General features: G+C 42.5%; 1 protein-coding gene across 6 annotated transcripts; it reads right to left on the bottom strand.

The window, feature by feature from the left end:
• Nucleotides 1-5,172: 5,172 nt before the first annotated feature.
• On the bottom strand, nucleotides 5,173-14,616 carry LOC139538649 (uncharacterized). 6 transcript variants are annotated; one of them, XM_071340949.1, is made up of 8 exons: nucleotides 14,280-14,616; nucleotides 10,318-10,436; nucleotides 7,454-7,491; nucleotides 7,250-7,326; nucleotides 7,044-7,110; nucleotides 6,706-6,903; nucleotides 6,429-6,500; nucleotides 5,173-6,107 (listed from the first exon to the last, which is right to left on the bottom strand). In XM_071340949.1, exons 1-8 carry the CDS (start codon nucleotides 14,526-14,528, stop codon nucleotides 6,004-6,006), a joined length of 924 nt encoding a protein of 307 aa, XP_071197050.1. In that variant the 5' UTR covers nucleotides 14,529-14,616; the 3' UTR covers nucleotides 5,173-6,003. The 6 variants fall into 6 exon arrangements, with proteins under 6 accessions (XP_071197050.1, XP_071197051.1, XP_071197052.1 ...); XM_071340950.1 differs by lacking the exon at nucleotides 14,280-14,616 and adding an exon at nucleotides 13,596-14,203; XM_071340951.1 differs by lacking the exon at nucleotides 14,280-14,616 and adding an exon at nucleotides 13,607-14,200.
• Between the last annotated feature and the right edge of the window lie 1,697 nt (nucleotides 14,617-16,313).

Raw genomic sequence — 16,313 nt, 5'->3', positions numbered from 1 at the left:
TAGATGATATAGAGTACAGTATATACATATGAGATGGGTAATGTAGGGTATGTAAACATTATATTAAGTGGCATTGTTTAAAGTGGCTAGTGGTACATTTTTACATAATTTCCATCAATTCCCATTTTTAAAGTGGCTGGAGTTGAGTCAGTATGTTGGCAGCGGCCGCTAAATGTTAGTGGTGGCTGTTTAACAGTCTGATGGCCTTGAGATAGAAGCTGTTTTTCAGTCTCTCGGTCCCTGCTTTGATGCACCTGTACTGACCTCGCCTTCTGGATGATAGCGGGGTGAACAGGCAGTGGCTTGGGTGGTTGTTGTCCTTGATGATCTTTATGGCCTTCCTGTGACATCGGGTGGTGTAGGTGTCCTGGAGGGCAGGTAGTTTGCCCCCGGTGATGCGTTCTGCAGACCTCACTACCCTCTGGAGAGCCTTACGGTTGTGGGCGGAGCAGTTGCCGTACCAGGCGGTGATACAGCCCGACAGGATGCTCTCGATTGTGCATCTGTAGAAGTTTGTGACTGCTTTTGGTGACAAGCCGAATTTCTTCAGCCTCCTGAGGTTGAAGAGGCGCTGCTGCGCCTTCTTCACAACGCTGTCTGTGTGGGTGGACCAATTCAGTTTGTCCGTGATGTGTACACCGAGGAACTTAAAACTTTCCACCTTCTCCACTACTGACCCGTCGATGTGGATAGGGGGGTGCTCCCTCTGCTGTTTCCTGAAGTCCACAATCATCTCCTTTGTTTTGTTGACGTTGAGTGTGAGGTTATTTTCCTGACACCACACTCCGAGGGCCCTCACCTCCTCCCTGTAGGCCGTCTCGTCGTTGTTGGTAATCAAGCCTACCACTGTAGTGTCATCCGCAAACTTGATGATTGAGTTGGAGGCGTGCATGGCCACGCAGTCGTGGGTGAACAGGGAGTACAGGAGAGGGCTCAGAACGCACCCTTGTGGGGCCCCAGTGTTGAGGATCAGCGGGGTGGAGATGTTGTTACCTACCCTCACCACCTGGGGGCGGCCCGTCAGGAAGTCCAGGACCCAGTTGCACAGGGCGGGGTCGAGACCCAGGGTCTCGAGCTTGATGACGAGTTTGGAGGGTACTATGGTGTTAAATGCTGAGCTGTAATCGATGAACAGCATTCTCACATGGGTATTCCTCTTGTCCAGATGGGTTAGGGCAGTGTGCAGTGTGGTTGCGATTGCGTCGTCTGTGGACCTATTGGGTCGGTAAGCAAATTGGAGTGGGTCTAGGGTGTCCGGTAGGGTGGAGGTGATATGGTCCTTGACTAGTCTCTCAAAGCACTTCATGATGACGGAAGTGAGTGCTACGGGGCGGTAGTCGTTTAGCTCAGTTACCTTAGCTTTCTTGGGAACAGGAACAATGGTGGCCCTCTTGAAGCATGTGGGAACAGCAGACTGGGATAAGGATTGATTGAATATGTCCGTAAACACACCAGCCAGCTGGTCTGCGCATGCTCTGAGGACGCGGCTGGGAATGCCGTCTGGGCCTGCAGCCTTGCGAGGGTTAACACGTTTAAATGTTTTACTCACCTCGGCTGCAGTGAAGGAGAGCCCGCAGGTTTTGGTAGGGGGCCGTGTCAGTGGCACTGTATTGTCCTCAAAGCGGGCAAAAAAGTTGTTTAGCCTGTCTGGGAGCAAGACATCCTGGTCCGCGACGGGGCTGGTTTTCTTTTTGTAATCCGTGATTGACTGTAGACCCTGCCACATACCTCTTGTGTCTGAGCTGTTGAATTGCGACTCGATTTTGTCTCTGTACTGGGACTTAGCCTGTTTGATTGCCTTGCGGAGAGAATAGCTACACTGTTTGTATTCGGTCATGCTTCCGGTCACCTTGCCCTGGTTAAAAGCAGTGGTTCGCGCTTTCAGTTTCACGCGAATGCTGCCGTCAATCCACGGTTTCTGGTTTGGGAATGTTTTAATCGTTGCTGTGGGTACGACATCGTCAATGCACTTCCTAATGAACTCGCTCACCGAATCAGCATATTCGTCAATATTGTTGTTGGACGCAATGCGGAACATATTCCAATCCGCGTGATCGAAGCAGTCTTGAAGCGTGGATTCAGATTGGTCGGACCAGCGTTGAACAGACCTGAGCGCGGGAGCTTGTTGTTTGAGTTTCTGTTTGTAGGCTGGAATCAACAAAATGGAGTCGTGGTCAGCTTTTCCGAAAGGGGGGCGGGGGAGGGCCTTATATGCGTCGCGGAAATTAGTATAACAATGATCTAGGGTTTTTCCAGCCCTGGTAGCACAATCGATATGCTGATAGAATTTAGGGAGTTTTGTTTTTAGATTAGCCTTGTTAAAATCCCCAGCTACGATGAATGCAGCCTCAGGGTGTGTGGTTTCCAGTTTACAAAGAGTCAGATAAAGTTCGTTCAGGGCCATCGATGTGTCTGCTTGGGGGGGAATATATACGGCTGTGATTATGATTGAAGAGAATTCCCTTGGTAGATAATGCGGTCGACATTTGATTGTGAGGAGTTCTAGATCAGGTGAACAGAATGACTTGAGTTCCTGTGTGTTGTTATGATGATCACACCACGTCTCGTTAATCATAAGGCATACCCCCCCGCCCCTCTTCTTACCGGAAAGATGTTTGTTTCTGTCGGCGCGATGCATGAAGAAACCAGCTGGCTGCACCGACTCCGTTAGCGTCTCTTGAGTTAGCCATGTTTCCGTGAAGCAGAGCACGTTGCAATCCCTGATGTCTCTCTGGAATGTTACCCGTGCTCGGATTTCGTCAACCTTATTGTCAAGAGACTGGACATTGGCGAGTAGTATGCTAGGGAGTGGAGCGCGATGTGCCCGTCTCCGAAGCCTGACCACGAGACCGCCTCGTTTGCCCCTTTTTCGGCGTCGCACAGGGTCGCCGGCTGGGATCAGATCCATTGTATTGGGTGGAAGGCAAAACACTGGATCCGTTTCGGGAAAGTCATATTCCTGGTAGGAACGATGATGAGTTGACGTTAATCGTATATTCAGTAGTTCCTCCCGACTGTATGTAATGAAACCTAAGATTACCTGGGGTACCGATGTAAGAAATAACACATAAAAAAACAAAATACTGCATATTTTCCAAGGAACGCGAAGCGAGGCGGCCATCTCTTTTCGGCGCCGGAAGAAGTAGTGTTCAGTATATGTATTGACCAGCAAACCCACTGCAGCCTACCTCACTAGCTCACTCTCCATCCCTGCTTTGGAAAATTAATAACATGACTCTCGTACTTTGCCCTTTTCCTTTATGGTTGATATTTTACGACGAAAGGAGATTTTATCTGTCTCTCTCCTATTGTGTACCACTGTTAAATACTGTGGAAAAATAAAAAAACAGGGAAAATAAGTACTTAGAACTACCAATTATTGAAGATAAATATTAAAGAAAAGGGTAAACACAACACTGGACTGAACCCCCTAATTGTCAAACTAATATTAATGTACAACAATATAGAAGATACATGACTAGAGGTTATGCAATATGGGTGTATATCCGCTGCACGCTTCATAGGTGTGTAATTGACATGACCAAGGAGCTATTGAAACTCTACATTGTGAAAAATTGTTTTAAAATCATGTGAGATGAAAATGACAAACTAATGGGTGTGCAATGTTTAGGGCCACTGGGTGGACATTCTGAACCTTGTTTGAAGTCACCAGGTCACATGACCAAGGAGCTATTGAAACTCTACATTGTGAAAAATTATTTTTAAATCATGTGAGATGAAAATTGACAAACTAATGGGTGTGCAATGTTTAGGGCCACTGGGTGGACATTCTGAACCTTGTTTGAAGTCACCAGGTCACATGACCAAGAAGCTATTGAAATTCTACATTTGGAAAAATTCATGTAAAACCATGTGAGCTGAAAATTGACAAACTAAAGGGTGTGCAATATAGAAGGGTAGTCAGTGGACATTCTGAACATTAAAATCATGATTTTAAAATCATGTGAGATGAAAATGGACAAACTAAAGCGTGTGCAATGTTTTGGGCCACTGAGTGGATTCTGAACCTTGTTTGAAGTCACTAGGTCACATGACCAAGGAGCTATTGAAATTTTACATTTTGAAAAATGCATGTAAAACCATGTGAGATGAAAATGGACAAACTAAAGGGTGTGCAATGTGTGTCTATGCCATCGGGTTAGCTACAACCAGTTTTGAAAGTGTTAGGAGTAATGGTTAAAGAGCTATTGAAATTTGATTTGTGACTATGTGGACGGTCCCTAACTGCTGTTGGTGGACGTAAGGAAAACTACAGGCGAATATCCAACCCGAAACTGTCTTTACCCTGGTCAGGAACCGTTGGTCAGCCTGCAATAGTGATTTTGGATTTGTAAAAAATAAAAGTAGAGGCCAATAAATCATCTGAACCGATTATGCTAATCTGTTATGTTAACTATCCAAGCGTTGTAGTACACCCATAAATTAAGAGGCAGACAATTAAATCCAGCTGGAATGCGCCCGCGGGCCAGCAATGTCAATCAAGCTAGCCAGCTGAACACGAGTTGCCGGAGCTCGTTCAGAGGTAACTTAACTTTTAAAACTACGTTTTAATCGTTTTTATTCATTTATGAGCTGCAAATGCAATGCTCATTTATTTCTTAATTGCCATTTTGCGTCCTCTGGTGGTCAACGGAGGTCCGGTTGTCGGCCATGCTGGAAATGTGATCTCACGTTAGTGTCATTGTCAATAGAGTAAATCTACACCACGATATGAAATGTTGATTTGATGGTAGTTCTCGATTATATCGACTGATTGCTATTGTATGGGGTGCTCTGACAAGTCTGGGTGTGGTGCTAGTTTCAGTACACTTAGGTGCAAGCGGGCGTTGTGCCAACCAAAGTAATATCTCGAAAACGCTGCTACTACAACCACAATATTTGCTACTAGGCTAATTGCTGTCAAACTAATGTACCATTTCAATTCAGTCAATTCTGGAAGTGAACTGATATTCCTATTTAAAAATCCATAAACAAAGAATTATGGCATTTAGGATTTCAGTTTAAATGTCCCCATCTCATACCTTCCCAGGTTTACTGCCTACATCTCCCATTCCACTGTCACCCATAAGCAGAGCAGTTACTTTATATTACTGTAATAGAAAAAGTTTGTTTACAGGACATTTCAGATCTGAAATAATGTCATCACATGACTCATTTACAAAATAAGTTTAATGCGTTCAACTTTCCTCAAGTATGCTATATTACAGTGTATTCCAAATTAATTTGTCTTACAGTAAATGTAGTACCCATCCATCGATAAATGTAGATACTGGTTCACACATATGTAACGGATGTGAAATGGCTAGCTAGTTAGCGGGTACGCGCTAGTAGCGTTTCAATCAGTTACGTCACTTGCTCTGAAACCTAGAAGTAGTGTTGCACCTTGCTCTGCAAGGGCCGTGGCCTTTGTGGAGCGATGGGTAACGATGCTTCGTGGGCGACCGTTGTTGATGTGTGCAGAGGGTCCCTGGTTCGCGCCCGGGTCTGGGCGAGGGGACGCACTAAAGTTATACTGTTACACATACTGTATAAGGACATATTTAACCTGTGAAGGGTTAGTAAGCACAAAGTACATACTGCACAGATGGACACAAAAGATCACCTACTAACATCACTACAACGCCAATAACCTTGGAACCCAGAACCAATGTATGTCACAAGATTATATCGCCTATTACTCACTTCAAGTATAATATATCACCCATCTCAGTAGCCAGGGTACAACAAACTGTTTTCAAATATCAGAGTTAAAATGTTTGAACACAAAGGTAGAAAAATATGGCAAATATAAAATGTTTCAAATATTTACATTCTACTAAAACTGGGGTGAGGTTTTTCCTGTCCACATGATGGGAAAAACTCTGTCCACATGATCGGACCAGGAAAACTTCAGGTCCTATACATTCCTAGTCCGGTCAGGGAAAACTCCAGGCCCTAATTATAACGTTTTATAAAACCGCTTTTATCTTCAGCAGTGATCCGTCATGATGGGGTGAAGCTCATGACACAGGCATCTCTCATGGCAGACCTGGCAGTCCTCACCGCTTCAGTCTCTCTCTGCAGATCCTTCAGTCTCTTCTCCATTTCTGAACAAAGGAGTAGAAACGGCATTAGGGTGAAATTAATTATCTGGGCACTGTGTCTGCCTACTGGTCAGTGCTGAGGTCATAATGCATGCGGGTGTTACCGATCAGAGCACGACGGGTCTCCTGCATTCCACATAACTGTGTTAGCCCACTGAGCTTAAGCATTAGCTCGGGGAGCTAACGTAGGTCTTCTCGTGTCAGGCAAGGTTACTCGTGCTTCCGAACCAGAATTCCTATATGAGGAACTAACTTATGGGGACTTTATTCCACGCACCACAAAGAGAGTATTCTGCACTTTATGTGGATGTTTTAATACTTTACCTTGGTCTCTCTTTGCAAAGATCTCTGGCAGCATCCCAGAGGCCTCCAGCACTTTCAGGGTGAGGTTGAAATCTGTGGACACAGGATATTTTGTTAATATTTATACTGGCAAAAATGTTTTATTTTTATTTTTTATTTTTAATATTATATTACAAGCTCAGTTTCACAATGGACAACAGTACAGTTCTTCATAATTGCATGCTCCGGTTTAGTTAGCCAACACTACAGTTCCCATCCAATGTATTTAATAGTAGTCTATTGTATTATTCTGTCTTACCTTCTTCGCTGGCCTGCTGGGATGAAATCCTCTCAGTGATAGTGTTGAGGCGGGAGGAAAACTCAGAGAAGATTAACTGTATGCAGCCTGCCTGGTGGCACTTCCTGAAGAACTGTGCAGCTGGACTCATACTGGACCCAAAACCAGACGAGCCAGGAGGCCCAGGATCCCCAGGTGACCCAGAACCACAGCTGGAGTCTGGGGAAAGAATTGAGTTGACTCCTGATAAGTGCACATTGGATATGTAGACAGGTTTACCTATCCCAGTCCAAACACACCTCCTAATATGATGGTCCTTTATTCTCCTTCTGTTATAATAGACATGCACACAAACGTACTGTTTTGGTCAGGGAGAAGGGGGTCCAGTTGTTCCACTTTGATGATGGACAGATGGCTCTTGGAGCACTGCACAGAGAAAAGAAGGGGTTTTGAGTAGAAGAAAAGAGCAAAGGTACTGTAGCTAACTACACGAGTGAAAGAGGTAGGAGACAGCAAATAACAACCTGCTCATTCGATCACTAATTTGCGTTAAGTGCCAACTCACCTCCCCATTCTCATTCTCATTCTTAAATGTTGGTCCCTCCAGTCCATACTGAAACTCAAACTGCTCTGCAGTCCCGTCTACAGCATAAAAGCAGGAATATTGTGAGTGACATAAGAACAGGGTTCGTCCTATGAGACCATCTGAAAGTTGACATTAGTGACTATACAGGACATCTTGGATTGAAACTGATACAACAAAAACAACCTTCTGTCATGGCTACCTCTGCAGTATTGGGATCTTGCCTGGGGGAAGTTAAAACACAGAAATACAATGTTAACAAACCATTAGAACACTGAAGAACAGTCTTGCAACGGCTTGGCCATTTTTTACTTTAAAAAGCTAACTTTTATATGAAAGAAATATGACCTATAGTCTGTCATAAGACACAGTTTGGTTCTGGGCTCTGAGATTGTCTAATACAGTGGGCTAGGGCTGGGCGATATGGCCAAAATCTCATATCCCGATATAGGTCATTTCATATCCCGATAACAATACATATCACGATATAGCACATTCTGTAAATGCAATTAATAGTTGATATAAAATGACCACATGTAAAGGCCTATTTCTTATTACATTTTGAATTATACTCAACAAATAAAAATGGTAGTTACTCATATTTATTATTTCTCTGTTTATTTAGAACCTTTGTGCAAATTTTCAATCAAGTATGTAATAAATTATTAATGAATAAAATCTAAAAATGGTTAAACTATAGTTGCAAACAAAATAATAGGCCTAAAATGTGCAGTTATAGGCCTAATGTACAGCTGAAGTCAGAAGTTTACATACACCTTAGCCAAATTCATTTAAAACTCAGTTTTTCACAATTCCTGACATTTAATCCTAGTAAGAATCCCATGTCTTAGGTCAGTTTCGATCACCACTTTATTTTAAGAATGTGAAATGTCAGAATAATAGTAGAGAGTGATTTATTTCAGCTTTTATTTCTTTCATCACATTCCCAGTGGGTCAGAAGTTTACATACACTCAATTAGTATTTGGTAGCATTGCCTTTAAATTGTTTAACTTGGGTCAAACGTTTCAGGTAGCCTTCCACAAGCTTCCCACAATAAGTTGGGTAAATTTTGGCCCATGCTGACAGAGCTGGTGTAACTGAGTCAGGTTTGTAGGCCTCCTTGCACGCACCCAAATTTTCTATAGGATTGAGGTCAGGGCTTTGCGATTGCCACTCCAATACCTTGACTTTGTTGTCCTTAAGCCATTTTGCCACAACTTTGGAAGTATGCTTGGGGTCATTGTCCATTTGGAAGACCCATTTTAGACCAAGCTTCAACTTTCTGACTGATGTCTTGAGATGTTGCTTCAATATATCCACATAATTTTCCTCCTCATGATGCCATCTATTTTGTAAAGTGCACCAGTCCCTCCTGCAGCAAAGCACCCCCACAACATGATGCTGCCACCCCCGTTCTTCACAGTTGGGATGGTGTTCTTCGGCTTGCAAGCATCCCCCTTTTTCCTCCAAACATAACGATGGTCATTATGGACAAAAGTTATATTTTTGTTTCATCAGACTAGAGGAATTTCTCCAAAGAATACAATATTTGTCCCCATGTGCAGTTGCAAAACGGAGTCTGGCTTTTTTATGGCGGTTTTGGAGCAGTGGCTTCTTCCTTGCTGAGCGGCCTTTCAGGTTATGCCGAAATAGGACTCGTTTTACTGTGGATATAGATACTTTTGTACCTGTTTCCTCCAGCATCTTCACAAGGACCTTTGTTGTTCTGGGATTGATTTGCACTTTTCGCACCAAAGTACGTTCATCTCTAGGAGACAGAATGCGTCTCCTTCCTGAGCGGTATGACGGCTGCATGATCTCATGGTGTTTATAAATGCGTGCTATTGTTTGTACAGATGAACGTGGTACCGTCAGGCATTTGGAAATTGCTCCCAAGGATGAACCAGACTTGTGGAGGTCTACAATTGTTTTTCTGAGGTCTTGACTGATTTCTTTAGATTTTCCCATGATGTCAAGCAAAGAGGCACTGAGTTTGAAGGTAGGCTTTGAAATACATCCACAGGTACAGCTCCAATTCACTCAAATTATGTTAATTAGCCTATCAGAAGCTTCTAAAGCCATGACATAATTTTCAGGAATTTTCCAAGCTGTTTGAAGGCACAGTCAACTTAGAGTATGTAAACTTCTGACCCAGAGGAATTGTGATACAGTGAATTATAAGTGAAAGAATCTGTCTGTAAATAATTGTTGGAAAAATTACGTGTGTCATGCACAAAGTAGATGTCCTAACCGACTTGCCAAAACTATAGCTTGTTAACAAGAAATTTGTGGAGTGGTTGAAAAACGAGTATTAATGACACCAACCTAAGTGTATGTAAACTTCCGACTTCAACAGTAATATAAATAAATAAATACAATTTGGGGGGGGGGGCTTGCCTGTTTTGCATGTTATTTTGGCATTAATACGTGTCACATATCAATTTGCATTTGGTACCTTGGGTCGAGTGTTAGCACCAACTCACGAAACCCCCGTTTCTCGACCGTGTAAATTGGGGCCATGTCTTTGCAGACGTAAGTTGTAACGGCAGCTGTTATCTCCTTCCAGCTTTGTGATTCTTTGCCATATGGCGTGCCGCAGGCAAAAGCCTCTTGCAACGTTTGAGTTGGAGGTTTGTTTTGAGCACTCGACTGTACTTTTTTGGGTCTCATCCGTAGACTCTCTCCGTACTGTTTCACATGATTCTTGCCTAGGTGGTAAGAGGTTAGTGGTGTTTGAGCCTGTTGTCGGGACCGGCCTGCGGCATATTTTGCAGAGGACGGTTTTCTGGTCCGTGTCAGACTTTTCTCCTGCATGTTTGTTTGTGTTGCAAATTTCCTTCCACACAGCCCACAAAGCATCACCCAATTGGAAAAAAAATATTGCCGTAAAGAGTGTGATTTGCGACAACGAAATAAACGATAGAGCATAATATAAAACGATAGATGTTTTTCTATCGTCACACAATATATATCGTCATATTGCCCAGCCCTACAGTGGGCCTATATAAAAGTGTTACCAATGTTATCTTCCAATATACATGATACCCACTTTGACATCCCAGTCTTGGGGAGATGCTCATCCTCCTCCTCATCTTCCTCTTCTTCGTATGTGCTCTTAGACATGGTCTTCTCTGCCTTTATTGCAGCTTCTCTTTTTAACTTTAATGTCTGAAGAAAAACAATTCATACCACAAAACCATTTAAAAAATACATGATATGTCACATTTCAATAAGATTTTCAATTTCCATTAACCTTGAATTTATGCAGGACATAATATTTCCTCCACCAGATGTATACCAAAACAAGTGGTGGAGCTGACATTTTGTTTTTTAAATGTAATCTTTACATTTGATATGTTGTCCCTGTAGTAGTCCATTTGTTGGGTAGTTTTATAGACTGTCATTAACAGTATTAATATTCGATGGACAAAATAACATGTAGTGGATAATAATAACAGCTCTCTACTTTACCCTGGTGGTCGTTTCTGATTTACCATCTAGAGCTGGCACTATGATGGCTGGGTGCTTGTATTTGATGTGGTTTAACATGCTGTCAGTGCTGCCGTTGTTGTATTTGAGTACAGCTTTGCATAGCCGACATGTACATGTATCAACGCCCTTTCTGGTGAAATACTTCCAAACCGTGCTACTTTTAGCGCGTCTGTTCCTATTTATGCTCTCTCTAGGGGTGTCAAACTCAAACTCATCTTGCCCTGGGGGCCGCATTCGGTCTTCAGTGAGGTCCGGAGGGCCGCATTGAAAATTTGTTGCATTTCCTCTACATCAAAATTGGAAACTGAATTGTTCTCTATCCATCGTTCTGGGAATTTTCTATGTCTAGCTTTCATTCTGGTGATTATTAGCGAGCTGGGCACAATCTACAAATTGTTTGTTTCAATTTGATTTGAGTCATTTTAAAGTATACTGAGTTCATTTTATTTTTTACTCAAACCACACGCGGGCCTGATTGGACACTCTCGTTTGCACAAGTTCAGCCGCCTTCATCATGCATCGTTTAACAAAGTCACCGTCGGAATACGGCTTCGATGCTAATGCTATTTCGCTAGCAATTAGGTAGCTGGCTTTTACCGCTGCTTCACTGACTTCTCGGCTCTGGATGAAAGTTGACTGCTGTTTCCTCAGACCCGCCAGCAATTCGTTAATCTTATCTCTTCTCAGTTGTCCTTGCAAGCCGTCATATTTTTCGCTGTGACGAGTCTCGTAGTGGCGTCGAATATTATATTCCTTCAATACCGAAACTTGTTGCAAACACACCAAGCACGAAGGTTTTCCGTGCATCTCTGTAAATAAATAGGACGTGGTCCATTTTTCTTTGAAAATTCTACACTCCTTATCTACTTTTCTCCGTTTGGATAACGACATTTTGGCTAATGAGGGTGTAGCGGAGAGGTAGAGACCAAGGTATTAACAACGTCGTAACAAGCAGCAGATGGCGCATTGATACCGTCTGCTGTTTTCAGTCTGTCTCAGTGATTGAGAGTCACTGAGACAGAGTCTACAGTCAAAGCCTTTTCCTTCAGATCTATGCTGGACTAGCCAAATGAGCAACATACAAGTTTGATAATACTGCTAATAAAAACGTTTTATTTCATCGCACGGTTTCATCAAAGGCGTGTTGGCCTGTTACGTTTCCCAACGAAAACCATTTACTTCAAAAGGAAAACACTTTGAAAGGAAAAACTATTTAAGGTAGGTCACTTCACGTTTCCTTACGTTTGCTTCCTGGAGTTAACGCTGAACGGGTTTCGTTGCGAAACGTTTTGCAATGGTCTGCGACTAATGAATGCACCCCAGAACATCAAACGATAAAGCAACACAACCGGCGCTTATTAGACTGGCTTCTATTGAAGCCAAGTGTCTATTTCCTTAATGTACACATTTTGATTAATATATTTTTTTAAAGACTACCACACTGTTGTGACCAGTATAAACATGAATCCGTCTCAGATCAGGGGTGTAATCATTAGTCCAGCAGTTGCTAAACGGAACCTTTGTTGGAACTAAAACGAGAGTTTCTATTGGACAAATTCCGGCAGGTCCCGCCCAGTTTCGTTCCGTTTGCTTCTGTTTAAGCAACGATTTGCAACAGAATTGGCGTAATGAATACGCCCCAGACTTGCACAGACTAGCCTCCAGCTACTCGCTAACCTTTTTCCTACCCCCACCTTGCAGTCTCGCCCTCTTCTGATCCACCTCAGACAAACGTTGAAGTTCGACTTTTTGACTTCGCCATTCTCTCACTCGTTTTGGATCAATTCCAAAATGCCTGGCAGTTTCCTCGCCCGAATTTTGCTCTGTGAATTTAATCACTGCTAGCTTGAATTTGATGTCGTATTTTCTTCTTGGTGGCGCCATGGCAAGCAACATGACATATATTTTTTAAAAGTATATCACATCACATGACATGGTAACCTCGTAAACAATTCATTTAGATGGGGCGTTTATTTGAAACAGGCGTTTATTTGCTGAAATGTGTGCCGATGCCTGGCTATTAAAAAGGGACAGGGGGCTATTTGAGACTCGGCATTTAAATCAAAATGTACATAACTGCTAACCAAAACAGCATTTTCCGGTTAGCATAATAAACGGAAATCCACGAATCCGTTTAGCTAAATGTGCGCATTCAATCGGTTGATTCGTCATGAATATATGTAGCCTAACTCGGTTCTTTATTGATTGTCACTCAAATGTAGCAACGTCATGAAGTTTGTATTTTGTTCTCACTCGTTTTAATACCTGTCTCTGACGCTTCAACATCTATAGCTCCATTGCTTTTGTCTGTGGAGGATCGAATTATTTGTTTAAATAGAGCCGTTTCGGAGGTCAAGTTTACCTGATGCCGAGACTAAATGCCTTTTCATACCACTGGTGCAACGTCCTTTACATATGATATTCCGGTCGCAGTGTTTACATTTAGCCTGAGAAGCTTCTATTCTGTCGAAGCTGTGCTACACAGCTGAACCAACGCTGCGTGAAGTTGGTGTTGACATTTTGTGAATGAATGGAACCAATGGACAACCAAACCAGAGAATCTTACAACTGACCAGACCAGCAGAGTAGCCTGGTTCCTCGCCAAAGAGCTGTCAGCGATCCTCTGCTCTGACAAAATATAGACAATTTACTGTATTAACTGCATTTGGGGTTAAAACAAATGTGAGGCACACGTTGAAATGGCAACCTCGTGAAAAATGCATATGGTACAAGCTGAGCTAGCCGAGAAACTTGCCGAGGGGGGACCCGTCCAGATATCACACTTTTACACGAATTTGCTTTGGTAGTCGGCTAAGAGTTAAATAAAACACTTACAGGAGTCTTACCTCTAACGGCAGCCATCAACTCTCGCTGTGTTTTGATATGTCTTAACGACAGATGATGGATCCTTTCTAAATGGTTTAACATGGATGTTGTGCTCCCACTCGTCCGCTTCAGAACAGCCGCACACAGCTTACATGTCACACTTTCGGACGAAATTTCATTGAAATATTTCCAGGTGTGACTTTTTTTACGGTCTCTGCTTCTACTTTCCATATCTCACAACTACAGCCTCTCACTCTGTAATTAGCTAATGGAATGATATTTTGCGCTACTTCGCCTGAACGTACTGTATCTAGCTAGCAGTCTGGGATCTAGACTATTTACCTGCGCATGCGCGATGATTAAAGACGAAAGTCTTTACCACTCCACATAGCAGAGTTTACAAATGCACAATGTGACTATAAAATAAACCATTTCACTCCACAATAGCCCACATATTTTAATTCTCACATGCACATAAACACTATGTCTGCCACACGCCAGAGTACATTTTTGCATAATTCTCCACAAACGGATCTATCAGGACCCGACTGCAAACCGCCATTAGGACAGAGTGCTACACCAACCCAAATCGCATCCTGACCCGAGTGAACTATCCTTGTCCTTCATAGGGTACTGGGCTCCTTGTTCTACACTACAGTCGGCGACTGGGCAGTCAATCAATATCCGTCTTACCGTGCATCTCCCAATGTGTTTTTTCAAGCTGGAAGTGCCCGTTCTTTGACTATCATAGGCTAACACCCGCTTGCACTTTTTGCAAGCTGCGAATCCATCCACAAGTTGTTTGTCAGCGTTAACGATTACTCCAAAATGATTCCATACATTTGATTTGACATTTGCCCGGTTTTTCACGATTCTGAGCTCCCTACTTTGAATTTTTTGGGTCAAATTCTGATTTTCCGTGGTATGCTTTTTGCTTTCCATATTTTTTTAATCTATCTTATAGATTGTGCGGGTATAGAGGTTGTTGCTTTGGGTAGGCCTAGTCGATGTCACTGTCTGTGCACAACCAGTGCTAGCTAGTTGGGTATAGGCAGACTGAAATTTAGCCAGCAGATCCAACCGCTTCCTTCGGCTACAGCTGCGGATCTTGACTAGGGTCAGACAGACTTTGTGTAGGTAAAGACAGGGTTACCCAAACTAGTCCAGGCATGAGATGCCCCAATAAACTGACTGTTACACAGAGATCTTCTTGGTGTAACAGTTGGGATAATGGGACAATTTAGAGTACAATGCATTTCTTATCCTTTGATTGAGGAATGTTTTCAGAGATGGCTCTGCATATTTTACAGGAAGCCTGTCTGACCCTAGTGCAATTGTAAGCAAGCAGGTTAGATCTGCTGGCTAGCTGCACTATAGCAAAGAACTGAGAGCTTTTAATTTTTAGTTAAGAACAAATTCTTATTTACAATGACGGCCTAGGAACACTGGGTTAGCTGCCTTGTTCAGGGGCAGAACGACAGATGTTTACCTTGTCAGCTCGGGGATTTGATCTAGCAACCTTTCGGTTACTGGCCCAACGCTCTAACCACTAGGCTACCTGCCACCCCACTGTAGACAGGCTTCTCCCATAGGCAGTCTGAAATGACATTTACAAACAATACAAGATATTATTTTATTAGGCTACCTAACCCGATACAGGAAATACACACAGAGAGAGAATTACCTGTACCACAAGTCCTTTAATATAAAAAAAGATTCACAACTGCTGACTGATAGAGAATTTCTGATTTCATAAAGAAAAGTGAGTTAATAAACATTATCTACATAAAAAAATATGATTGCTTTACAATAAATAAGTTATGACTATACACTGAGTTATTCACAAAACTAGGAAAGTTCACAGTACACATGGAGAAGACACCTGCAATGACTAAAGTCATGTTTAATAGATGTCTGAACAGAGAGCTGGTGAAATGGATGGAAAGGGGATCTCATAATAAAGTCATTTGATGAGGACAGAGGAAACTGATACTGTGACTGCTCTGTCTGAACCATATACAAAACTAATGTTGCAGGACAGGGTAGGCTATGAGAACAAGAAGGAGGGAGAGAGAAAGACTAGAGAGAGAGATTACATTATAGAGATAGACAGACATAGAATAACATCTTTATCACAGTACATAACAAGAGTCATGCCCTTCCCTCTGTTTTCAAATAAACAGTAACTCCTCACTCTCCAAGAGGCAATAAGATAGTCACAGGCCTACCAAAGGTCATATTGGTTACTTATATGGTCACCAGTTGAGGTGACTGGTAGAACTTACAGAGCAACAATCTGAAAAGCTACACATGGTATACTTTTTAATCATAATCTTTCTTATTTACAATAACTTTATATTTAAAAGAAAATACAGTCTTGTCTATTTGTAGACAATCAAGGGGACCATGATGCAGACCAACAGCATTGTAACTTACAGTAACTTACTTATAGACTTACAGTACAACAAAAAGGGCACAACCCGATCCATGTCCACCACTCTATGGCAGATGGGGTCGCTATATCAGTGACACCTGATCAGGTTAATCTTAGAATTAGAATTCATAACAAAATGGTATTATATTTCTATGGGTTATGTCAGGTTCCATCTTGTCCATAGCATTTTGTCTGTTGTAGTGCTACTAATACTGGCCGCCCGAGGCTGCTTGCATAGCTGAGGGTTAGGTCTAGGATCAGCTCACCCAACCCCCAATCCTAACCTTGACAAT

Source organism: Salvelinus alpinus, chromosome 14 (assembly GCF_045679555.1).
Source record: "Salvelinus alpinus chromosome 14, SLU_Salpinus.1, whole genome shotgun sequence".
Classification (NCBI taxonomy): Eukaryota; Metazoa; Chordata; class Actinopteri; order Salmoniformes; family Salmonidae; genus Salvelinus; species Salvelinus alpinus.
This window is presented reverse-complemented; position numbering and strand designations above follow the sequence as displayed.